Source organism: Chiloscyllium plagiosum, chromosome 31 (genome assembly GCF_004010195.1).
Source record: "Chiloscyllium plagiosum isolate BGI_BamShark_2017 chromosome 31, ASM401019v2, whole genome shotgun sequence".
Lineage (NCBI taxonomy): Eukaryota > Metazoa > Chordata > Chondrichthyes > Orectolobiformes > Hemiscylliidae > Chiloscyllium > Chiloscyllium plagiosum.
This window is the reverse complement of record NC_057740.1, coordinates 16,324,558-16,351,436: the sequence shown is the minus strand read 5'-3', so window position 1 is coordinate 16,351,436 and position 26,879 is coordinate 16,324,558. Positions and strand designations below refer to the sequence as shown.

The 26,879-nt window shown below is 42.3% G+C and overlaps 1 protein-coding gene across 1 annotated transcript in view; it reads left to right on the top strand.

The window, feature by feature from the left end:
- Positions 1–13,469: 13,469 nt before the first annotated feature.
- The window catches only part of LOC122565264 (ras-related protein Rab-11B-like), a 27,717-nt gene continuing 14,307 nt past the window's right edge, over positions 13,470–26,879 (top strand). Inside the window, exon 1 of the mRNA XM_043721038.1 lies at positions 13,470–13,648. Within this exon, the coding sequence (XP_043576973.1) occupies positions 13,609–13,648 (40 nt within the window). The 5' untranslated portion in view covers positions 13,470–13,608. The remainder of the gene's footprint in view (positions 13,649–26,879) is intronic.

Here is a 26,879-nt window from a genome sequence, read left to right as displayed (position 1 = left end):
TCTGGGTACAGCTTCGCTCGGCTGACGTCACACTGGATTCCCGCCAAATCTCCAGGGCAACTGGCACGTGCACAGGCCTGCCTGAACCTGGAGCAGAATATGCTAGAAACAGTCAACAAGTAAGTCAGCAGTACGCTGGGCAAAGGAATGTTTCGTCCTTATTAGAACTGGAACAATTTATCACTAGAACAGTGAAAACACTGGAGGGCTTTCTGCCCTTGGAGTCTGTACTGCATTTATAGAAGAATGGTTTAGCTAAACGCACTTTGCTGATCTTACCCAAAGCCCGACAATTTCGTTTCCTTTCAGGCACTTATCCTTTGAAAACCATGATTTAAATCGAAATCTGCCATCCTTTCAGGCAGTAAGTTCCAGATTGTAACCACTCATTGCAATAACAAGTTTTTTTCCTTATTTTACTGTTTGATTGTTCCACCAATCGCTTTTAAAACAGTTTCTCTGTATCTGCCCTAACTACCACCACGATGATTTAGTTTGAAACTTAACAGATTTTAAGCAAGTATAATGATGGGGAAGGTCTTAGATGGTAAGTGCGCTAATTCTTTAACAACAACTTGATGGTTGAGTGTTAAGGAGCTAGTATTGTTTTGAACCCTGAAGGAGACATGGTACTATGTTGTTTTCAAATACTACTTGCAAAAAAAATCCCTTTTTTAATGTACACACATATTAAAACACTGCAATCTACCGTGTGATACCATTATCAAACAAATTTTTAACCCAGCAAAATGCTTGTCAAAGAGGTAGATTTTAAGAACATCTTAATGGAGGAGAGGGAGATAAGTGATTTAGTAAAGGAATCCCAATGATTAAATTCAAGAAAAGCAAATATTATTTCTCACTCACAGTCCCAAACGTTGCACTCCCATTATACTTGTTGGAAATCCTTGGAGAAGGGTGGTGAAATGATTTGCAATTTACTATAACAGCTGAACTAAGTCCTCAGTTCAAACTTGGTACTTCTAGTTGAATTTGTGATTTTTACAATTTATACAGTGTGGAACTGACAGGCTAGGTACAAACTGACAGGCAAAACCAGAACAAGTTTCAAAGTGAAACTGCTGGGGTGAACAGTAAACTTGCTTATAATACATTGTACCTTATCCTTTTTGCACAAGCACAGTATTTCATCCATGCACAGACACTGAATACACAAAGTATAGAAGACATTTTAAAATAGGGAATGGGGGGGGGGGGGGAGGTGTTGGCACGTAAATACATCAGTGGCTACAAAAAGGAACCCAAAAATATTTCACAAGCAAAACCAAATATTAAAAATTACAAAAGCGGTACTGATAGGGAACTCAAATGGCAATATACTTACAGAAATGGTGGCCATGACTGAGGTACTAAATGAGTACTTTGTATCTGTCTTCACTAGAGAAGAAAATAGCAATGTAGCAGTGGGAGGAAGTACTAGATATATTGGATAGAATAAAAATAGATAGAGAAGATACATAAAGGTTTGGCAGTTCTCAAATTTGAAAAGTCATCTGTTTTAGAAAAGATGCATTTTAGATTACCTAAAGAAGTAAGGCTCTGATCACAGTCTTCCAACACCCCATGGATACAGAGGTTGTGACAGAAGACTCATGGATTAGAAATGTAACATCCCTGTTCACAAAACGAAGACAAATAAATTAAGGAACTAGGAGACAGTCTAGTCTCAGGGTTGAAGAAACTGTTAGAAAAAATAATCCAGGACAAAATTATAAACATTTCAAAAGGTGTGGACCAACAAACTAGAGGTCATGAAATTGGGTCAAAAAAAATGGGAAGGCGACCTATTATCTTAATAGTGAAAGACCTGGGGATGCTCTGGTACAGAGGGATCCAGGTGTACTCATTCATGAGTCACAGGAAACTAGCACTTAATAAAGCAAATGGTTGTTGGCTTTTATAGATAAAGTAATACAATATAAAGGAAAAGAAGTATTGTAGGAGAAAATGAGGGCTGTGGATGCTGGAGATCAGAGTCAAAAAGTGTGGCATAAGCCGTTCATCAGCAACATTTCTGATGAAGGCTTATGCCTGAAACGTCGATTCTCCTGTTCCTCAGATGCTGCCTGACCTGCTGTGCTTTTCCAGCGCCACATTTTTCAACTAAGGAAGTATTGTTGCAACTATATGAGGTATTGGCAAGACCATACCTGGAGTATTGTGCACAGTTTTGGTCACCTTATTTGAGGAAAGATGTAGTGGCATTGGAGGCATTTCAAACAAAGTTCACTAGATTGATCCCATAGATGAGGGGTTTGTCATATGAAGAGAGATTAAAGAGTTTAGGCCTATACTTTCTGCAATGTAGAAGAATGGGGTGATCAAATTGAGGTATTCAAGGTGACAAAAGATGAGGTTAAAATAGATGTGGAACTGATGTTCCCTCTTGTGGGGCATTCTAAGATGAGAGCTCATAGTCTTAAGATAAGGGATAGCAAATTTAAAACAGAGTTCAAGGCTGGCATCCAAGTATGCCAATAGATACGGCAGGATTTACACTAAATTGGGAGAGATGTAAAGAAACTACCATTTTGCTATCATGCATTATTCACCTGGTAATAAATTTAACACAAACCCTCAACATTGTTAGTATTTTGGAGAGACAACAGTCTAGTATTATTGTTAGAAGTTTAATCCAGAGATCCAGGTAATATTCTGGGGAACTGGTTTGAATCACATCATAGCAGATGCTGGAATTTTAAATCAAGTTTTAAAAATCTGAGTCTAATCTAATGATGACCATGAAACCATTGCTGATTGTCAGAAAACATGTTCGGTTCACTAATGTCATTTAGGGAAGAAAACTGCCATCTTTTCTTGATCTGACCTACATACAGTTGGAGACTCTGGATACTGCAAAGGCTATGGTACCTGACAACATTCCAGCAATAGTACCAAAGACTTGTTCTTCAGAACTTCCTGTAACCCTAGCCAAGCCATTCCAGTAAGCCACAACACTGGCATTTACCCAACAACATGGAAAATTTCCCAAGGATAAATCCAGCCCAGCCAATTACTGCCCCATCAGTCTAGTCTCAATCGTCAGTAAAGTGGTAGAAGGTATCATCAACAGTGTTACCAAGGAGGACTTGTCTAGCAATAACCTGCTCACTGATGCCCAGTTTGGGTTTCACCAGCGCCTTGGTCCAAATGTGGACAAAAGAGCTTAATTAAATTGAAATGAATGCTTGATTCTCATTTGCATTTAACAAATAAATAAAGTGAGAAGTGTAATATGTCGCTTCACTCTTGCGCCATTTTGAGTTACAGAACATATTAAGATATAACTAAAAACAGAGCTTTTCGTCCCTTTTAGTGCTCTGCTTGATTTCGATAGGGGGTGTCTCCACAACAGACTCTGTGCCAACCAACGCCCCCACATCACAGTCCATTCCAGGATCCTGCTCCGGGACCACCACCGCTGCACCACCAGGAGCACCACATCAGGCCTACTATGCCACCAACAATGCAACCACCGCTCCTGTTGATCTGCCAGGAATACCGATTCGGGTCTCCCACATTGCTACACCTGACCAGTGCCAACTATGGATTACACATTCTCCACTGACCACAGAGGCCACCCTGTCGTCGCCACTGCCTCAAGTCCTGCACTGGGCCCACCAACAAATTCCAGAGATGATGTGAAGTTGATTGCCTTTGATGGCAAAGCCACATTTTACCAAGTATTGCATTGAAGAGCCCTTGCAAATCTGGATTTCAGTGGGAATCAGGGAGCAAAGTCTTCATTTGTTGGCGTCATACTTATGGTGGTTGGAGGTGATTCATCGCAGCTCCAGGATATTTCTGTAGGTGTTCCTCGGGCTAGTCCAAAGATGTGCAGGTTAGGTGGATTAGCCATGCTAAATGTGGGGTTATAGGGATAGAGTGCTGGGGCTGGGTTTAATCCCCCACAATCAATATCCTGGGAGTTAACCAGAAACTGAAATGGACTAACCATATAAATACAGTGGCTACAAGAACAGGTCAGAGGTTATAAAATCTGCTGTCAGGAGTGTGATGGAACCCTCCTCTGCAGCTGTAATAACACTCCAGAAACTTGATACATCCAGGGCAAAGCAACACACCTGATTGGTACCACATCCACAAACATCCACTCTCTCCACCAGTGGCACTCAGTAGAAGCAGTCTGCACCATTTACGAGACACACTAGAAATTCATCAAAGATACTGAGACAGCACCTTCCAAATCCACAACCACTACTATCCAGAAGGATAAGAGCAGCAGATACATGGGAACACCACCGCCTTCAAGTTCCTCTCCAAGCCACTCATCATCCTGACTTGGAAATATATCGCTGCGCTTTCAGGGTTGTTGTGTCAAAATCCTGGAATTTCATCCCGAAAGGCATTGAGGGTCTACCTACCTATAGCAAATCGACTGCAGAGGCAGCTCACCACCACCTGCTGACTAGGGTCCCTCCACCCCAGCTGCAGAATGAGGGAGTACACTAAGATGGTATGGAAGGGTGAAGAAGAAGAAAACATTGATGGCACAGTTGACTATATGCTGCACATTATTTCATATATTGCTATACCGTTTTAACATTTTATTAGATTGGTAGCCTCGTTTTGTAGCTTGAATGTAACTGTGCTAGCATTATGTATAACTTCACGATCTCCCAGGTTACACCATGGGTTGATGTCTGCATTGAAAGCTGTTGCAGCATCTGGAAGCAAAACCTATTACAGAGGAATGGATCTTGCTGACACTATTATCTGATTCTACAACCCTATTCCACCCCTGGCCTAAGTGTTGTTGTAAGTGAATGGGTCAGTGAGGCCTGAGGCTGGGAGGTGCACAACAAACAGGCAGCCAATGCATTAGGGTGGCCAGGGAGTACAGACCCCTCAAGTCTGTGTACTTTGCAGTACTTGGTCTGTATGCAATTTTGTTTCCCTTTGAAAGCCTTCACATCGGTGGGTCTCACAGCTCTCTCATTCACAAGTCAAGATACTTACCCTGCCTACTCCAAGACTGGTTGTTGTCATTTTATTCCCATTTGCACACTTTCCAGAAAGATGAAAGGTCAGTGTGGTCCTCGGCCAGTGGTTTTTCAACTCTATCTCTACATGTCAGTGAATATCACCCCCCCCCTCCGAACATCCAAATCGCCTTTCTGTAACCCCTTAGACTACACACCATCCCAGGTTCCTATCCAAAACATCTGCATCATCTGCATGTGGCATCTTAGGCCACTAGCCCAAGCCAGGTGTGGTCATACACTGTCACCCATTGAAATCAGGCTGCTCCTGACCATGGATTAACCCCTTTACCTCATAACATCCTTCCGATATGTGCTATACAAACCCAAACAAGTAGACAAAACACATCCAGCAACTCTAGCCACTCTCCCCTACATCAAAGACATCTCAGAAATGACTGCCAGACTACTCAGACTCCTTGGCTTCATGGTAGCCCACAAACACACCAACACACTAAAACAGCAGCTAATGAACTTGAAAGACCCTCCATAGACAACAAGCAAAACTAATGTCATTTACAAAATACCGTGCAAGAACTGTAACAAGCACTATATTGGACAAACAGGCAGAAAACTAGCCACCAGGATACATGAACATCAACTAGCCACGAAACGACATGACCCTCTCTCACTAGTATCCTTACATACACTTCACCTGGGACAACACATCCATCCTAGGACAAGCCAAACAGAGACACGCACAAGAATTCCTAGAAGCATGGCATTCCAATTGGAACTCTATCAACAACTACATTGAGTTAGACCCCATCTACCACCCCCTGAGAAAAAAGAACCAGAATTACATCTCCACGGGAAATGACATCACCAACCCAAAGAATCCCAAACATAAATAGAAAGCAGGAATTATCAGCAATGATTCACCTGGAGGCCCACTGAAAATGTTACCGAGTAGGGTGACAAAACTTCTGGAAATGAACCTTCCAGCTCAGCGAGCAAACCTACATCCAGTGCTTTACCATGTCTCTCCCTTGCAGATACTCTTGTCTCTCCCTTCAAAATTGTCAACCCACAGCCTCTAGCCCCAAGCCCAATGAATACTTGCTAAGTCTTTTGCTTGTGGTAGCAGCCTTCATTTGCCCCACAGCCCCATTTCCCCTCTGTTTCTGTGGACAGACCCAACAGGTTGAACATGTTCCATTCCCTTGAGTGACCTAACCAGACAGCCCTAGAATAGAAATGCTCAGACCCATGACTGATGGGTATACATCTTCCTGATTGCATTAGACTGGCTGTAGTGGAACTACAGGATTGATGTGATCCCTCCCTGGACTGCAGATGCATGGACCCCCTGAACAAGAACACTCTGACAAGGTGCCTGACTGTGGCCAATCTCCGGTATTAGTATCAGAGGTTATCAGAGGTTACCATTCACTTACTGTGGCACAACCAACTGATTGGCTGCTATCTCCAAGGACTTTGGTGGATTACTTCTTTAAGACTTTGAGACATGGCTGTCTGCTTGCTGCACATGCAAAGTCATGTACCTTGCTGGCACGTGCCATGGGTATGACAATAATGTAGCATATGGCTGACCAGCAAGGCAAGTTGCTTGGTTGCGGGACTGCACTAATTAGTGCAGCAAGGCAAGGCAGGACAATGCATGGATGTTGTGAGTTTGCAGGTTGGTGCTCAGTTAGCGAGTGCTAAGAGAGCAGCCCTGACATGCAGCCTGGTCTAATCTGTCAGATGGAAGTATGTCCTTGCCGTAACTTTCCAATGTTAGTTGCTTGTGGACCATGCAATACAAGTCTGTGAATCTTTAGTTGCCTGCAGGTGTATCAGAGGGGTACCGTGATAGTCGTGTGAAGTTGGCAAATGATGGATGCCAATGTCCATGGATAAGAGGTGCATGCAGCTGGTGCTTGTGGACCAAGCCTTGAGATACTGTTTGGTCCTGAACAACATGGATACTGGTTGCAACCAGGGGCAAGCTGGGCGTGCAGGTACTTGCTCTGATTTCTATGTTGATATTTCTCAACAAGTGGGGCGACACGGTGGCTCAGTGTTTAGCACTGTTGCCTCGCAGCACCAGGGACCCAGGTTCGATTCCAGCCTTCGGCGACTGTCTGCATGGAGTTCGCACATTCTCCCTGTGTCTGCATGGGTTTCCTCCGGGTGCTCTGGTTTCCTCCCACTGTCCAAAGATGTGTAGGTCAGGTGAATTGGCCAAGCTAAATTGCCCATAGTGATAGGTGCATTAGTAGGGAGTAGGGGAATGGGTCTGGGTGGGTTACTCTTCAGAGGGTTGGTGTAGACTTGTTGGGCTGAAGGGCCTGTTTCTGCACTGTAGGGAATCTAATCTAATCTATCTTGTTCACCACATCAGGTAATATTGAAAGCTGATATTAACAAGGTGCATTGTGCCTTTAAATAAGGCATTTACAAGCAATGGACCTTTTTAATTATTGCTGCCCATTAGAAACTCATTTTGTGAAACTTGAGATGCTGCTGACATAGAGATAGGCCTTGACAGACATCTTATCCAGTTCAGCCTCAAATCTCACCATAGGACATTTCATTCAGACTCCCAGAAGACTTCAATTTAACTTCAACTCTATTCAATCGTACAATCTAAATGCTGCCTACAGCATGGGCAAGGATAACAGGTCCAAACCCATGCCTGTGGGAGAGGCTGATGCTGCAAGCAAGATATTTCGTTGAGGTAATAAAAAGCCTGAAGGAAAATTTAGATCTGTAGTTGTGAAATAAACAATCTTTATAGTTTTTATTACAGTTAAATCTAAATTTCAGAAATTAGAATTTTGTTTTCTTGCAGGAATAATTGATGGATGGAAATGTATTTTCACAAAGTATTTTATGAGCATTGTACCTGGTTTGCAGGTATTTGATGGGGCAGTGTAGAAAGGGTTCTTTTTGGTAGTTAACATAGTCGAACTGCCTTCCATGGCTGAATGCTGACAATGAGAACAGGACCCTGCTATCACACTCAAATGGAGATTAGAATGTACAGATTGTTTTTATGGGTGCCACAGACCCCATCCCCTATTAAAATTGCTGCAAGGGAGCCTGCCCATGATTTGAATAGCTGTGCTGCTGCATTTTTCCCACTGGGAGCAGCAACAATTGCAGTAAGGTGAGATTTTTACTCCTATCACCTTGCTCAGGGAGCTGCCAGCCAATTGGATGTCATGCAACTCGGCAGTCCCAGCAGTGCTATCCAGGAGTTGTGGCTTCATGGAGAAATTTGTGAAGAAAAACATCTTTGACCACAAGTCCGTCAGAAAGTGGTCAGCACATAGAGTCCTTGAGACCCTTCGGGAAAAGGAGAGGGTGGATCCTGTTGAGCAGTTCCCTGAGCAGACTGTCAAAGTCATTTGGCAGAATGCCTCAATGCCAGAACTTTCAAACAAGCACCAGGATATCGCTTGGCTGGTGGTGAGAAGGGCTTTGCCTGTGAGATCCTTTATGCATGCCCGGACTCTCTGCATCACCACACACTGCCCTCAAAGTGGCTGTGGAGGGGAGGAGGCTGCCATATACCTCCTTCTGGAATGTGCCAATGCAAAGGAAGTCTGGAGAGGAATGCAGTTTGTCAGGGTTTGTCCCGAACAGCTCCGTGACAAGGGACGCCGTGCCCTATGCTATTCCCTGGGATGCACACCGAGACGAACATCAACTGTGCTTGGAGGATTATCAACTCAGTAAAACGCTCTTTGGTCTGCCCAAAACTTGTTGGTCTTCCAGGTGAAGGAGTTGCTCCCTACTGAGTGTTTCAGACTGGCACATTCCAAGGTCCAGGACTACGTACTGAGGGACACACTGAAGCTTGGGGAAGGTGCCACCAAGGCACAGTGGGGAAAAACCACTGTGTAATGTCCCTCTGCCGAAGAATAACAGGAGTCCATTCAGTAATTGGGCCCAGCTGATGCCTCAGCTAAATGCCAAGAGGTTGACGGTAAACTTAGAGAATGGTGAACAGCAGCAACTCAACTGAAAGTAAAATCAGTACACATCTGAACGGCATCATCAACTGTATGTGTACCAAAAATATCTTTCTATGAACAAAGTATATTTTTGAAATAAAACAAATCCAGGAGTTGTGGCCACTATTGATACAGTAGACAGTCCACATTAAGTTCAGAGCTAGTAAGGGTATTACTGATGGCCTTGAATGTTTCCTCTAATTTGTTTCATTTAGTGACGACAAAGGTGTCATCCATATAGCGGAAAAGCCAAACAAAGACACGCACGAGAATTCCTAGAAGCATGGCATTCCAACTGGAAATCTATCAACAAACACATCGAGTTAGACCCCATCTACCACCGCCTGAGAAAAGGAACAGAAAGTGACTTAACCACAGAAAATAACATCACCACAGGAAATGACACCACCAACCCAAAGAAACCCAAACATATAAATAAAAAGCAGGAATTTTCAGGTGTTACCTAGTAGGGTAATGAAACGTCTGAAAATAAACCTTCCAGCTCAGCGAGCAAACCTACATCCAGAACTAGCACATAGGCCAGAAGCACAACATTCTTTGTTTTCTCCACTTATTCTTCACACCTGGTGGACTCTAGAAATCCTGTCCAAGAGGTTTATGAAACTAAAGGTGGAATATTCTAAGGCTGCCCTGATCTTTAGAAGGGTGGATGAATGCACCCAATTGAGTAGGAAGCAAAAATTTCCATTGGCAGGTTAAAGTTTTTGTGTGAATTCCTTTGAATCTTTTGGGAAGGTCAGCCTTCCTGACTTTATGGTTAGGATTTAGAAACGTACTATGAATATTCATTTATACCCTAATCCACTGTAATTATTTCACAGGTACAGACCTGTTGGGCAAAAATAGAAAACGTGAATTAGAAAACCCAACTATGAAAAACAGGAATGTACCTTACAGGGTAGACTTCTTCACCCAAGCTCTAATGAGGACAAATTTCTTCAATAACTTGGTTTCTTCTTTACCGTGTAAGATATGAGGCCTAACCAGGTCAACCAACTCATGAGAAGTCTCAGTCATGTGAGGCCTACTTGCTGTTGTTAAACACTTACCATAATATGGATGAAGCCTGACTAGTCATCAAGCCTGCCCAAGTGAGGAAACCAACCTGGCTAATGCAAGTTAATCTCTGAGAGGAAACTGGAGCACCCAGAGGAAACCCACACAGACACAGGGAGAATGTACAAACAACACACAGTTGCCCAAGTGTAGGCTAACTGGACTTTACTCAAAAGTGGGCTCAACTCAAAAGGTTCAGATAAATATGAGTTAGAAAGAAATGACAGGGAATGGAACTTAAATAGCATGATTATTGGGGGCATTCGAAGGAACTGAAGGAATGGAAGCAAGAAATTGGGAATCAGAGATGGGAGCAAGAGAGACAAAAAGGGTGGGAGCTGCATATCAATGGTGGATATCAACAGAAATGAATGTCACTTCTTTCCTCCACAGCATTTTAGGAAGGAAGAGGGGTGGCATACTGGCTAGCACTGCTGCCTCATAGCACCAGGGACCCAGGTTCAAATCTACCCTTGGGCAACTGTGTGTGTTGTTTGTACATTCTCCCTGTGTCTGTGTGGGTTTCCTCTGGGTGCTCCAGTTTCCTCCCAGAGATGTTAAAGGTAGGTCATTTGGCCATGCTAAATGCAGGGTTACAGGCACAGGGTGGTGGAGTGGGTCTAGGTGGGACGATGTTCGGAAGCTCAGTGTGTAATTAATGGGCCAAAGAGCCTGCTTCCTCACTGTGGGGTTTCCTATGATTCATTGATGAAGTGTGGCAACAGTTTATATCTAGTCTTGTTTCCTGGGATGAGGAATACAGCTTGACTGATACTCCTGGCTTGTAGAGAGTAAAGTGCTGTCAGAGTGCCTTTCAAATATGGCACCTGGAATGTCCTGGTGGGTGACTGAACTTCCTGCCCACTGGCCCATAAGATTTGGCATTTTATCCATGTACACCTTAGTACTAAGAATGTAATCATTCAGGAAAACCTGACAAGCCCCAGAGCAGATGTGTACCTCCTGCTTTTAGGCCTGACACTTTTTTTTTAATTGAAGGACCAGGAGCCAATGTTAGTCTTAGAATACAGGGGTGAAGGAGATGATCGTGGTTGCAGAGTATTAGTTAAACTCCAAGTTTACCTCCAATGGGCAGCACGGTGGCTCAGTGGTTAGCACTGCTGCCTCAGCGCCAATGACCTGTATTCAACTCCATCTCGGGTCATGTTGGTGTGGAGTTTGTACATTATCCCCGTGTCTGGGTGGGTTTCCTCCAGGTAATCTAATTGCCTCCCACAGTCCAAAGATGTGCAGGTTAGGTGGATTGGCCAGCATGGAAACAGACCCTTTGGTCCAACTCCTCTAAGCCGAACAGATATCCCAACCTGATCGAGTCCCATTTGCCAGCACTTGGCCCATATCCCTCTAAACTCTTCCTATTCATATATCAATCCAGATGTTGTAATTGTACCAGCCTCTACCATTTCCTCTAGCAGCTTATTCCATACATGCACCATCCTCTCCGTGAAAAAGTTGCCCCTTAGGTCCCTTTTAAATCTTCCCCCCTCACCCTAAACCTATGCCCTCTAGTTTTGGACTCCCCCACCCCAGAAAATGATTTTGTAAACCTCTCTAAGGTCACCCTCAGCCTCGGTTGCTCCAGGGAAAACAACCCCAGCCTATTCAGCCTCTCCCTCTAGCTCAAACCCTCCAACCTTGGCAACATCCTTGTAAATCTTTCCTGAACCCTTTCAAGCTTCACAACATCCTTCCGATAGGAAGGAGAACAGAAATGCACACAATATTCCAAAAGTGGCCTAAACAATGTCCTGTACAATTGCAACTCCTGTACTCAATGCTCTGACCAATAAAGGAAAGCATACCAAACACCTTCTTCACTATCCTATCTATCTGCGACTCTACTTTCAAGGAGCAATGAACCTGCACTCCAAGGTCTCATTGTTCAGCAAAACTCCCTAGGACCTTACCATTAAATTTATAAAGCCTGCCTTGATTTGCTTTTCTAAAATGCAGCACCTCACATTTATCTAAATTAAACTCCATCTGTCAATTCTCAGCCCATTGGCCCACCTGATCAAGATCCCATTGTACTCTGAGGTAACCTTCTTCACTGTCCACTGCACCTCAAATTTTGGTGTCATCTGCAAACTTACTAACTATCTCCTATGTTCACATCCAGAGCAGTGGACCCAGCACCGATCCTTGTGGCAGTCCACTGGTCACAGGCCTCACATCTGAAAAGCAAACCTCCACCTCCACCCTGTCTTCTACCTTCGAGCCAGTCATGTATCCAAATGGCTAGTTTTCCCGGTATTCCATGAGATCTAACCTTGCTAATCAATCTCCCATAGGGAACCTTGTCAAATGCCTTACTGAAGTCCATATAGATCAAAATGAAGGGCTTGTGCCCGAAACGTCGATTCTCCTGTTCCCTGGATGCTGCCTGACCTGCTGCGCTTTTCCAGCAACACATTTTCAGCTCTGATCTCCAGCATCTGCAGTCCTCACTTTCTCCTCCATATAGATCAATACCACTGCTCTGCCCTAATTAACTCCCTTCATTACTTCTTCAAAAAACTCAATCAAGTGATTGTGATTTCCCACGCACAAGCCATGCGGACTATCCCTAATCAGTCCTTTCCTTTCCAAATACATGTAAATCTTGTCCCTCACGATTCCCTCCAATAACTTGCCCACCACTGATATCAGGCTCACCAGTTTATGGGGATGCTCTTCCGTGTGGGCTCGATGGGCCAAATGGTCTGCTCCTACTCTGTAAGGATTTTATGTTTCTAAATTTATCCAATCTGAAGGATGAGAGACTGGCTAATTAAGCATTGCAATCACTCTGGAGGAAACAACCCTCTTAAAAGGTTTGACTGCAGATTGGTTGTAGAAATGCAATACTGCAGAAGTCGAAGGAAGCACTCTATATGACACAGGGAATATGGTACTGGAAGCTTTAACATTGAAGGGGATTCTGCAGTTACAAACAATCTGGTGCAACCTGAAACAGTGTCCAGCAAAAAAGATGGAATCAATAGCCCGATTATTGAATTTGTGGTATGTCGTGAGATCTATAGTTTCAATCTTCCCAATGTTTAACTGGAGGGAATGTTGGTTTCTCTAGACCCAGATGCAGTTTGACAATACAGAGGTAGTGGTGGGGTAGCTGTTGGCCTCCGGGTGAAAGCAAAGCTTGGTGTTATTAAGGGACAGTATGAAAGAGCAAAGGGCCTTAAGGCATTCCAACTGCATTGTGTGAGATCGAGAGGAGAATTAAAGCAATGTTCAGTCTGTGACGGCAAAGAGTGGGACCAAGCAAACAATCTATCATTACATTTTTAAAAGTCTCCATAAAAATTTCCAGGGTAAGGTTAGTGGGACAATTTCCTCATTTTGTGTCGCGTAATCAGTGGGACAGTACAGCTTTAAGCGTGACTCTGCCTCCTCCAGCTCAATCCCGGAAGATCTCGGCTTCCTTCCGAAGCTTGTGCTTTGGCAGAAACCAGGATCTTGATTAAATCTTTATCCGGTGCGGAGAGGCGAGTGAGCGGGGACAGACCGTACAGGCACGGAAGATGGGGACCCGAGAGGATGAATACGATTATTTGTTTAAAGGTGAGGTTTTCTGATGAATACAGTAACCTATGAACTCCTGAATGAAACCCTGATACGACACTGGTGGAAATGCCTCCTGCTAAAGCCACCCTTCGAATGTTTTGCCGTTTTATTTTCAGGAAGAAAGTCTAGCGCAGCTGACATGTACTGAACTGTGAACTGCAACAGAAGAGCTGAACCCCAGAATGTATCTGAGCGGAGCGAGTATAAAAGAAAGATTTCAACTCAGTGGCTTCATCATTGTAGCTAATATCCAAAACATTATTGTTATTTAAAATGCAATTTTCAATCACTTGACCCTTTCTGTAATATATTAGGGTTTAAAATTGACATTGTATGAGGTGGTGATACCTTGGTGGGTGGGGTTTGATACTGACTGCTTCCTGGAGGAAAGGATTTTGGTCAGTCATTCTGAGGAAGAATTAAAGTAATTCACTTCCTTTTTTGCTAGTTATTTTACAATATCGTTTATATAATCTACATCTCTGTTAACATGGCCACATTTGTGCTGCTAGTATAGACTTATCACATTACACTCTAAGCCCTCATCCAGATAGTAGGAGTGTAACACAAGGACAAATGAGATATAAACTTGATTGTGTGTGATCACAAACAAGGCATGGCTGAGCTTTCTATGTGGGAGTACTCCCCTTCTCCATTAGGGATATGGCATATACTGAGTGTTGCACACAGCAGTTCCATGCAGTTGAACGTACCCCAGGTTGCCAGAATTGTTTTTTTACAGCAGTGAGACTGTTTTACATGTGCACTGTATGTATTAGTTTGCAGTCCCTATGTCACTTTCTGAGGTAGCCACTACTCAACATTTTGTTTGCACTTCAGCTTCATAGTCCTGATCTATGGCCAAAGGATGGACAGGTAGATTGGAGGGCCTTCTTGTGTCTAGACCAGGGCCAGGTCAAGGTGCCCAAAAACAAGTTTAGACAGTCGGCTGTTGAGAGGGTCTTCAACCTGTCTGACTTCCCCTTTTCAGCTATGCTTGTGCCCGGCTGTCCCATGTGGTGTACACTGATGCTTGTGACTTTGTGACTCATGGGCACCACAAGGGATGAAATGTATCATCTCCACTCAGTGAAATTTGAGTTTAAATGTTGCAAGTTTAATTTGAACATCTGAATTTTTGTTACAGTGCAGATTAAAGGGTTGTCAGTCTTCAATTTGGTTCTAATACATTTTTAAAAAAGAATAGTCTATTGATAGTACAGATTTTTAAAATTGCAACAGAATTAGGAGTCTTCAGAATAATGATGGCCACTACCTGCAATTATCATGAATATAACAGCATGAATTGGGAATGTTAACCTGTCAGTTTTAAGCTAATTGTTTGAAAAGGAGACCATAAGCCATTCTGAAAAGAAGCGAGATTTATAGATTTTTAAAGAAATCCTCAAATGTAAGATGTTCTTTGAATGGAAAGTGATTTAATGTGAGGCAAATCGGTAAGGTAGTGGAGGCAAAAACTTTGAAATAATTCAGTAGACATTTGGATGTTGCAACAGCGTAGGTTTTATTTTTCATGACAAGTTCACATGGGCGTATTCCCTTCCTCACTGATATCTAACAAAAGAATTTTTCTGGAATGCATTGTTTTATCTGGAGCTTAAGCCTACTCTGCTTCATACATTCAACTTATCTTTATCTCATCTTTGTCCTTACCCATCCCAGCTGGATGCGGTCAGATTCAGTACTTTTAGTTCCTTGAGGTAAAATGTAATTGATAACAAGAATGATTTGTGGGTAGGGTATTGTAGGCTGAATGCTGGAATTCAAGACCCAGTTGCTGTAATGATGGATGAGGGAAGGGTTTGGAATTGTAAGCTGCAATTAAAACATATCTCGATAGGTTCAAGTCAGAAAGACAATTCTACTTATGTTGTGAATATCAACACTACCACTACTGTTGTAATGTTGATTTGGCAAGCTGACCATTTTGTTTCATGGTGGTTTTCCTCAAAGCTCCACTTTGCCCCACAGAGTAACAGATTGTGGACCAGGAGGCAGACGTATATGTTTAAAGTGTCATGGTTCTTTCCAGCAAATTCTGATATTACTATGGTTTCACTGCCTTGGAACTGGTTCTCTGCTGTGTGTTTGTTGCTGGGGTGTAGCCATCTGGTGTGTGAGATGCTCCACCTTGTTCTTTTTATTTAGGGATGTTTTCAGATCTTTCAAACCAACAAGTTGAACAAAAAGGAAAAGAAAAACATTAAATTGTTTTGAGTTTGAAGTGAGTCTCTTAGCTTATTGTGCTTCTTTAGAAAGAATCTAGAAAATTTGTCTGAAGTCCAAGTTAGAGCTGATGGTAAAGGAGATTTCCATTTTTTTATTTAAATTCTCTTCATCTCTGTTGCTAGGAGCTAGCTGTTGCCCCTTGAAAAGTTTGCAGTTTTTCTTCATTTTTATATGTTGAGTCCTTACACATAGTTTAAATTCAGTGTTGCAACTGTAGGGTCAGAATACCATGTCCTTTGTTAAAAATAAATAATTTGAGGGATGTGGATGTCAAAGGCAACACTAATTCCTAATCCCTAATTGCTTTCAATAAGTTGATGATGAGCCACCTTCTTGGACTGCAGTTCGTGTGGGAAAGGAACTCCCACAGTGGTGTTATGTAGAGTTCTTGGATTTTGACCCAGCACAGTGGCTCAGTGGTTAGCACTGCAGCCTCACAGCGCCAGGGACCCGGGTTCAATTCCACCCTCTGGTGACTGTCTGTGTGGAGTTTGCATGTTCTCCCCGTGTCTGCATGGGTTTCTTCTGGGAGCTCCGATTTCCTCCCAAAGTCGAAAGATGTGCAGGTTAGGTGAATTGGCCATGCTAAATTGCCCATAGTATTATGTTCATTAGTCAGAGGGAAATGGGTCTGGATGGGTTACTGTTCGGTGGGTCGGTGTGGACTTGTTGGGCTGAAGGGCCCATTTCCACACTGTAGGGGATCTAATCTAAAGTTGCCCATAGTGTCTTGGGATGTCTAGGTTATGTGCATTAGTCTGGGGTAAATGTAGAATAATAGTATAGGTGAATGTGTCTGTGTGGGTTACTCTTTGGAGGGTCAGTGTGGACTTGTTGGGCCAAATGACCTGTTTCCACACTGTAGGGATTCTATAACAGTTCTACATATAAACAATGAAGGATTGGCAATCTATTTGTAAGTTGAGATGTTGCCTGATTTGGAGGGGAGCTTGAATATGGCACTGTTCTCATGTCCCTGCTGCCCTTGCTCTTCCTGCTGAAAGAAGTTTCAGGTTTTTGGAAATGTTGTTGAAGAAGTCTTTGGTGAGTTTCTGCAAACTTCTTGGAGGTGATACACACTGCAACCATTATGCACTGGAGGTGGAATGATTTGGCACCTGTTATGATACCAACTGATGATAATACTGAACAGGTTAGATCCCAGAATGAGACTTTAATTGATGGACCTTAAGTCTACATTTTGCTCTGTGTTAACAATGATGAGCATAGTCACAAGAGGCTGTCAATGTACTTGAAAGAATGAGAAGTCTACTGCACACAGAAGAAAGAAAACACTGACTATATTACACTATACAAGGATGATCTGAAATAATATTATTACAAATATAGGGATTTTTTTTTACCTTCAACAATCTTAGAGCTACCCAAACCTCTTTGAAGATTCTCTTTGTCTTCATTTATAAAGTTTGTTGTTTGGTTTGCACATTCACTTAATGCTGCTGCTTTAATTACTCAGGAATGGTATCTGTTCCTGAGATCCTTAAGTTCGCCGTTAACACAGCTCACATTTATTAACATGGATTCCTTATCTTCTCCACCACAGCATTCTGTTTTTGGAGCTTTTCTCTTACTGACTTTTAAGCCCACTCAGGACTGCTTTTCTTCTGGCCCAAAACCTTTGGAGACAATTAGACTCTACAGCAGCTTTTACAGATCTTTTCTTTCTAAATTATTTGCTTCTTTCTGAAAGAAACATGAATACTGCCTTTTCAAATGAACATATTTCTGACTGTTGTTTCCCTGTGTCATAGGACACCTTCTTCCGAGCAAAAGCCTATATTTTTCTCTGTTCTACACTTGTTTGTAATGCAGTGAAATATGCATTGTGAGGGTCTTATAAACTTTGTTTAAATGCATGATCAAACCTCCTGACAACCCAATACCACTCTCAGAACTCAAAATGAAAATTCATTTCTTAACACACAGCAAAGAAATGCAAGATCAATGTTCAAGCTATATGTAATTGCTTGACTTTAGAACTCAAGTTTCGAAATAATAATACAAATTCCACATGAAACCTAATCACAGCCTTCATCCACCATCTTAAGCAATCAACTATGGTGCACTGTCGTCCTGGATATGGTTGAGTTTCCGGACTATTGTTGCAGCTGCACTTATCTAGGCATCTTGAGACATAGGCATCTCTAGTAAGGCTAGCATTTATTGGTCACAATTAATTGCCTTTGAGAAATGTTTGTGAACCAGCTCCTTGCAGCCCACATGGTTTAGTCACATTCATAATGCTGTTATGATGGAACTTCCAGGATCTTGACACAATATTCCTTATGGGTATATGAATAGGAAGGGCTTGGAGGGATATGGGCTGGGTGCTGGCAGGTGGGACTAGATTGGGTTGGGATAGCTGGTCAGCATGGACGGGTTGGACCGAAGGGTCTGTTTCCATGCTGTACATCTCTATGACTATGACATCTGACTCCAACGTTTACAAACAGTAGAAAGACTTTGGGGAGTCAGACAGTTACTCTCCACTGCAGCCCAAACATTTGACATTAGTAATGCCATTGAAGGTAAAAGGGAGATGGTTAGATTGTCTCTTGTTTGTGGTTGTTATTGTCAAGCATGAATGGCACAAATTTTACTTTCATTTAGCAATCCAAGCTTAAATGTTGTGCAGTAAGTGGGCACATGCTTTAGTATCTGAGGAATTACAAATGGTACTGAACCTTGTGCAGTCAAAAAGAAGCATCCCACACCTTACCTTATGATGGAGGGACGATCATTGATGAAGCTGGTTGCACCAAGGATGCTACTGTGGGCAACTTCTGCAATAATATCCTGTAATTAGAGACAATTAACCTCCAATAACTGCAACAATTGTACTTTATTTTGTATGACTCCAGCCAGTGGAAGGGTTTTCTGACTGTTTCCCATTGACTTCAGTTTTACTGGAGCTTCTAAAATTATTAGTCATGTGTTCAGTGCCTTAATTACAATTTGTAGCTCAGGTATTCAAAATTACTTTTAGCAGTCTCAGTATGTTACCCTGAGAAAATGTTCTCTCTCTAAATAATATTACACTGTTTCTCAGACCCAGACATGGATAGGCTTGCCATATATTTATTCAATCTTTGTTTTATTGGCATAAAATCAGCTTGTGGAGATTTTTATAAATTGCTTCCATCTGCAGAAAATTTGAAATGCTTGTTCAGCATTATGACCTCATTTCGGGAGTAGGTTAGGGATACTACAATTGACACCAAGAGATTCTGAATTAGGTTGGAAAATCATGAGACAAAAATAAAGATTTAAATCATTGTTCACATTCCCTGAGTATGCCATATCCCACTGAGGACAGACAGACCGAGGTGATGGCAACATGCTGGAGGGAGTTGTCCTGAGAGTCTTCAGTGTTGACTCCCAACCTCAAGAATTCAAATGACATCTGAGGTTGAATGATAAGTGAAACATAAACAAAGAAACCACCTACTGATTACTACCCATCAATCCCCATTGAGCTGATGAATCAGTCCTTCCCCAAGGATGCCAAGGGCACAGAAGATACAATACAAACATAATCTGTATCAAGAGTAGCCCCATGGCAGCACTACTGATGGAGGGCTAAAGGACATAACTGTTAGAATGGCTCTGTGGCAGGTGGTGACAGAGCCTACAAGAGAGATCACCACCTTCTCAAGGGCAAGCAGGGATAGGTAATAAATGTTGTCCTAGACTGCAACACCCACATCCCATGCATGAAGACAAAAAAAAGTTCCATAAATAAACACAACTCATTTTGGTAATGACATAAAACGTACAGCACAGAAACAAGCTCCACAGGCCAACAGGTCTGTGCTGATATTTATGCTACTTGTGAGTACCCTCCCATCATCTTCATCTATCCCTGTCAACATATCCTTCTGTTCTTTTCTCCCTTATATTTACTTTAGATTACACTGTCACTTTATTCATTTCAGTTACTCTTATGGTAACAAGTTCTATATTCTGGGAAAAATGGGTTAATGAACTTCACAAATAGTGAAGCTTGCCATCTGGTAATTTTTAAGTCTTAGAGCTTTTAAATTTCCTGACTTAAATTTTGCTAATTACCAGCTGCAATCTGTAACAGAAACCTTATGATCCCAAACAGGATAGATGCAGAATTCTGAATTATCAGCCCCTTTATCGAAATATCAGCTAACCTAAGCTTGACCTCGCCAAATGCAACTTCCCTTGAGTTATTAATGTTGTCATTAACTTTTTAGAAGTAATTACTGTGTGTCTTTTATTTTACTGTAAACTTTTTAAATTAGCTCAATTAAGTGACCAATCTTCATTGATGAATTTGGACAGTCATTAGTGTTGCCTGGCCATTTTACCATGCAGTCTTACGACCAAGCCTATTTTTAAACTTCTTATAAGAAATCTTTGCAACAACTTTCCACTTGTGTGTCATTGGGTAACAATCATTATCCAGACACCTTGGCTGTTATTCTCCTCCCTAATCAAGGAGGTAGTTGTTGCTAAACTATCTGAGTACAGAGCACTGTTTGAGGTTGGCTTAATGCCACACAAATCATTGAGGGAGTTCAAACTGCTTATATGGGCTTACTTTGAAAGTAGTGAAACATGCAGCAGTTTAACATTTGCCTGTATTAATAAAATATTCTCTCTCTTTGTTGTTCTGGACCAGGCCAGACCACCTCAAACTATTTTAAGAAGGTAGTCTAGACCCTAGTTTTTTTCTTTATTTTAAAAGCAGATGTGAAGTGGATATTCCACTTGTGACGCAGCTGATCAAACCACTCGGTTTTAAGCAAAACAGAATTTATTTAAACACTACAGTTGAAACATAAACAAAAGAAAATGGAATTTAGAATAACTTAACTATTGGAATACTTAACCATCCCGATACAGTAACTTAACTAAGGAACCAAAAGAGAAAATGCTGTAAAATCTCAGCAGGTCTGGCAGCATCTGTAAGGAGAGAAAAGAGCTGACTTGTCAAAGGGTCAGTTAGACTCGAAACATCAGCTCTTTTCTCTCCTTACAGATGCTGCCAGACCTGCTGAGATTTTACAGCATTTTCTCTTTTGGTTTCAGATTCCAGCATCCGCAGTAACTTGCCTTTAACTTAACTAAGGAGCTGTTCCAATCCCGTAACGTCCCATAAACAGAACTCTTGGCAGAAGGCAAGAGGGAACAAATTCCAAAGAAATTTCAGAGAGAAAAGTCAGTCAGAAATCATCTGCTGAAGCTTGGAACCTTTCTGCACTGCAGCAACTTCTGTGACTGCTACAGCTAAACCAAACTAGAATAAACCTGAACTGCGAGAACTGGCCATTGCCCTGCCATTCAAGCCTCTTCCTAGACCTCTTGGCACTTCTACATTTACGACTTTCTTAAAAAATACCCAAAGACAAAATAACCTTGTTAAAGTGACAGCATCGTCACACTGTAATGCACTTCTTAAAAAATGACAAAAAACTTCCCAATCAATTTACTTGCTTTCTGTTTTTAACAAGAACCCCAAGCTTAAACTATTAATAAGAACACATGGCAAAGCTGGGTATTTAGAAACATTCAAGGTTATCCTGCATGGTCAACATAGTTTTGTGAAGGAGATTTGTTTAACCAATTTATTGGAGTTCTTTGAAGAATTAACATAGAGTCATAGAGATATACAGCATGGAAATAGATCATTTTGTCCAACCCGTCCATGCCGACCAGATATCCCAACCCAATCTAGTCCCACCTGCCAGCGCCTGGCCCATATCCCTCCAAACCCTTCCTATTCATATACCCATCCAAATGCCTCTTAAATGTTGCAATTGTACCAGCCTCCACCACATCCTCTGGCAGCTCATTCCATACACATACCACCTTCTGTGTGAAAAATTTGCCCCTTAGGTCTTTTTTTATATCTTTCCCCTCTCACCCTAAACTTATGCCCTCTAGTTCTGGACTCCCCGACCCCAGGGAAAAGACTTTGCCTTTTTACCCTATCAATACCCCTCATAATTTTGTAAACCTCTATAAGGTCACCCCTCAGCCTCCGACATTCCAGGGAAAACAGCCACAGTCTGTTCAGCCTCTCCCTATAGCGCAAATCCTCCAACGCTGGCAACATCCTTGTAAATCTTTTCTTGCGGTGGATAAAGCAAAATTTGTGAATGTACTATACTTAGACTTCTAAAAGGCATTTGGAAGGGGCAACATATTTTTCCTCATGGATGATAAACTAGAAGTTTGAAGTTGAACATGGTAAATTAGTTAATTGTACCAGGAAAGTTTATTTTTCTCTGCAGCTAAAAGAACAAGTTGGACTGTATGGTGCACACTTTAGCTCTACAGGACAATGGGTAAAATCTCATCAGGCCTGAACAATGTGTATGAGATGAGTGATAGAATCAGGCAAGGACAGTGAACCCTGTCTCAATGTCGAGCTATCTTGCCACATCTTGTCTAGCAGAGCACATTGTTCCTGATGCTGCCAAACATTGCTGGTTGCCAGAGGAACAGGAGGAGGCCATTCCACTCAGTGAGATTGTGGCTGATCTGTGATCTAATTCCATAAACTTGCCTTTGGCTCATATCACTTGATATGTTTGCTTCACAAAAACGTCTATCAAATTTAAAACTAACAACTGATCCAGCATCCACTGCCATTTGTGGAAGAGAGTTCCAAACATCTAACATACTTTGTGCACAGAAGTGCTTCCTAACATCTCTCCTGAATGGCCTGGCCCTAATTCTCAGATTATGCCAGGCGAAAGTGGGTACTGCAGATGCTGGAGATTAGATCAAGATTAGAGTAGTGCTGGAAAAGCACAGCAGGTCAGGCAGCATCTGAGGGCAGGCTGCAAATTGACAATTCTGCTTCAAAGCTTTATAAAATGGCCTTTAACCCTGCTCAAAGCTGCATTTATGAACTAACCATAGTGGTCCTCAACAAAGATCAGCAGACAATGCTTCCCTTATAGCATAGAAATAACTAGACTAGATAAGACGTTACTAGCCATCCTAACTGACCTTGCAAGTACAGATTCAAAGAATAGTTTTGCGAGATAGGGGTTCTTGGATGTGGAAAGTAAGGTTGGTTCCCATTGGGCTAAGTTGCTGTCAGTAAAGCCATTTTATTAGATTTGATTGGTAATCGTTTGAATTTGCTCTGTAATTATGGCTGTACTTCTTTTCAAAAAGGTATAAAAAATGTCTTTGTCTTAAACTATGCGCGCAATTTCTCCGAGGAACATGGAAGTGTTTAACCTCTGTGTTACTAGACAACCTGTGCCCAGCTGAGATTGAATAATGTGTGAAGTCTTACAGAACCAACTAAATTGCTAGTGTTTATTGATGATCACGGATCAGAGAGCAACCCCCCCACCAATCGAGGGGTCGAGATCTTTACAGTAACCTTCTAAATTGTAGACAAGACAGGCCTATTTGTATAATCTCTCCTCATAATTTAACCCAGGAAGTCCACGTACTCCTTTCAAGACCACTGTATCCAGTCAAATCTATGGTGCACAGATCTGCTGTCAGTACTCCAAGTCAGGTCTAACCCAGGTTTACATAGCTGCAGCATGATAGCTGCATCCAGTCGTTGAGATCTAAAGGCCAGCATTCCATTAGCTTTTGTTAATTAGGTTCTGCACTTGTATGGGACATTTTGAAGATGTATGCACCTGAACCCTCGAGTGTCTTTGGACATCCACTGCATTTAACTTCATAACCATCTAGAAAATACCCTGTTCTATCTGTGTTTGGTCCAAAATGGATAACTTCACACTTGTTTACATTGAACTTCATCTGCCATAGTTTGCCTATTCACTTAGTCTATCAACATACATTTGTAATTTCATGCTATCATCTATATGGTCTACAATGCCACCCAACATTGTCATTTGCAAATTTGGATATAAGACTTTCTATACCATTATCCAAGTCATTAATAAATAATGTGAACTGAGGCCTGAACACAGATCCTTGTGGGACACCATCAGTCACATCCTGCCAATTTAACTACCTACCCATTATCCCTACTTTCTGTCACCTGCCACTCAGCTGATTTCCCAGCCATATCAGGAATTTGTCCACAGTTCTAGGGTCTCTACCTTAGTTATGTGGGACTTTATCAAATGCCTTCTGGAAGCCCAACATCCATAGATATTCCCCTGTCACTACCTCAGGCAAAAAAACTCAATGAGATTTGTCAGGTGTGATCTATCTGTCATCAATTAGTGCTGCCTATTCCTGATTACCTATAATTTTTCAGAATGTTCACTTGCCCCATCCTTGATTATAGACTTCAATAATTTTGCCACAAGATGTCAGGCTAACTGGCCTGTAATTCCCTGGTTTTTTCCTCTTTTGCTGTTCTTAAAAAGTGAGGGACAAGAACCACATAGGGACAGGAAACTGCATGGACCAGGCTGTTCTGTACTCTCAGCTTGCAATTAGCTGATGCCCACACACTGCACAGCTTTTCTTTGCATTAGCATTTGACAAAGTCACACAACCAGGGAGATGCCGTGCTGTGCAGCAGTCCTCAATAGGGGCATGTGCATCTTGTCTTGCACCTTTTACCACGTGTGACTTCAGCATTCCAGCTAAACACACATCACACACAGCAAGCATTAGAACATGTTTGAAAGGCTTAGGGGAGGAGTTGCAATGAAGCTCATAGGCATCTCTTGGTAGGAGGGAGGAGGTGGCAGCAGCACAGTCAAGGGCCACTTCCCATACCAATCCCAGGCTTTGGCTGTGGTCAGGCATCTGGTTGGTGTGGCTATATGCAGGGGGCCCCTGTATCTGTGCTCCAGAGAGGTGGTAATGATCAATCCTCTTGCCTCTGTTAGGGGCCATTCTGGGGTTAGCTGTGGTACCACTGGGGATATGTGTGCCCACCAGTTAGGGGTCTAAATATGTGAGGGGCAGCTGGAAGGTCAAGTCGCTCAAGAGTTGGGCCAAGGTCATCCTGTTGCCTTGGTTTACTGAAATTAAGGGTGAATGGGGAGGAAGGATTGTGTTTGAGGGATGAATAGGTAGAAGACATTGAGCCAATGGTTAGTACTGGTATTTGATACATTCTGTGGACGGTCTGGTTAGTATGAGTATTGCAGTTGAATGGCAATAGTACTGAGACAGGTGTCGGGACATGGATGTTTCTACATCCCTGTGGGATCTAATCCTGCAAGGACAAGTACTGTTTCCTCTGAGCAGGTGAGGACACTGCTCTCAGAAATGATTAGCATGTTCTTGGCTGGCGTTGCCTCTTCTGCTGATTCTCTAAGAAGAAGAAGTCTCCACTCCCCTCTCCCTGCCCATGAGAATCCCCAGGTCCCCGTCCAAAAAAAGTCTCCTTTTCTCTGACATCTCTACTGACTCCTCCCACACCCAAGCAGGCAGCTTCCAGATGGAAGCCTTCCTCCAGGTATGCGCCGGGCTTTGAAAGATGGAGCGATGCAAGGATGTTGGTCTTATGCTGGGTGGCAAGTTGCTGTTGGAACGGCGCATGTAAGATGGAGCAGAAGTTGGACGTGGTACTTGCCATAAGGGCTGAAATAACAATTTGTGCAGCAAGTTTGATAAGATATAGTGTGAAAACTTACTTAGCTTCATGGCAAGAATCACTTCTCCATACCTGATACGATTCACACTTAGCAAGAACCCATAACATTTAGCTTTATGTTACCTTGCAGAGCATGTAGGTGGATACTTTATCAGACAGTGTGGCACCATAAGTCTTTCAGTTAAGAACAAAATGGCAGCCTTCAGATGGTTCCACTGCAGTTTGTCATAAACCTGTGAATGCAGTGTATCCAGAGATATTCAGAAGCCTCCAAACAAGAGACATCATCTCTCTATGCGATTAAAATCGACAATATCCAGAGGCTTGAAAGAAAGAATTCCAATACAAGACCTAAGTCTACCAGATTGGCTATTGTTTGACATCACTCTTGGGACAACATTGTCATTGTTGCTAAAATGAAAAGAACAGAGAGAAATAACTTTTCCATTCCTATGGGTCTAGACCTTGATCTACAGAACTTGCCTTCCCTGTCTTTATTTTTTCACTCATTGTATTTGTGTCAAACCATCTGTTTTTGTCTGTTTTATTGATTCATTCATCAATGTGTCTTGGGTTTTAATGGAGTAAGCTGTACAGTAGTAACATTTTCTTTGACGTTTGTTGAAAAATAAGTTTATTTACAATGCATAGTTACTTTTGTTGTTAATAATTAAACCTGATGTGAGTTACATTTGTCCTGAATAGTGGTCTGTGAGGCATATTGATCATCTTGTTTCGTTGAGTAGCACATTTATGACATTCTGCAGAATAGTGGGAGTTGCTTATTGATGCAGTCTTCCTTACTGACCATTGGATAAAGGGACACATCAAAGGTTATTTTGAAAAATAAAGGTTGATGATTTAGGAGGTAACATAGTGTCATGGATAGAAGATTGGCTAGCTAACAAGAAACAGGTCATGTTGCGGCTGTACAGGACATTGGTTAGGCCACTGTTGGAATATTGCGTGCAATTCTGGTCTCCTTCCTATTGGAAAGATGTTGTGAAACTTGAGAGGGTTCAGAAAAGATTTACAAGGATGTTGCCAGTCATAGAGTCATAGAGATGTACAGCATGGAAACAGATCCTTCGGTCCAACCCGTCCATGCCGACCAGATATCCCAACCCTTCCTATTCGTATACCCATCCAAATGCCTTTTAAATGTTGCAATTGTACCAGCATCCACCACATCCTCTGGCAGCTCACTCCATACACTCACCACCCTCTGCATGAAAAAGTTAACCCTTAGGTCTCTTTTATATCTTTCCCCTCTTAACCTAAACCTATGCCCTCTAGTTCTGGACTCCCCAACCCCACGGAAAAGACTTTGTCTATTTATCCTATCTATGCCCCTCATAATTTTGTAAACTTCTATAAGGTCACCCCTCAGCCTCCAACACTCCAGGGAAAACAGCCCCAGCCTGT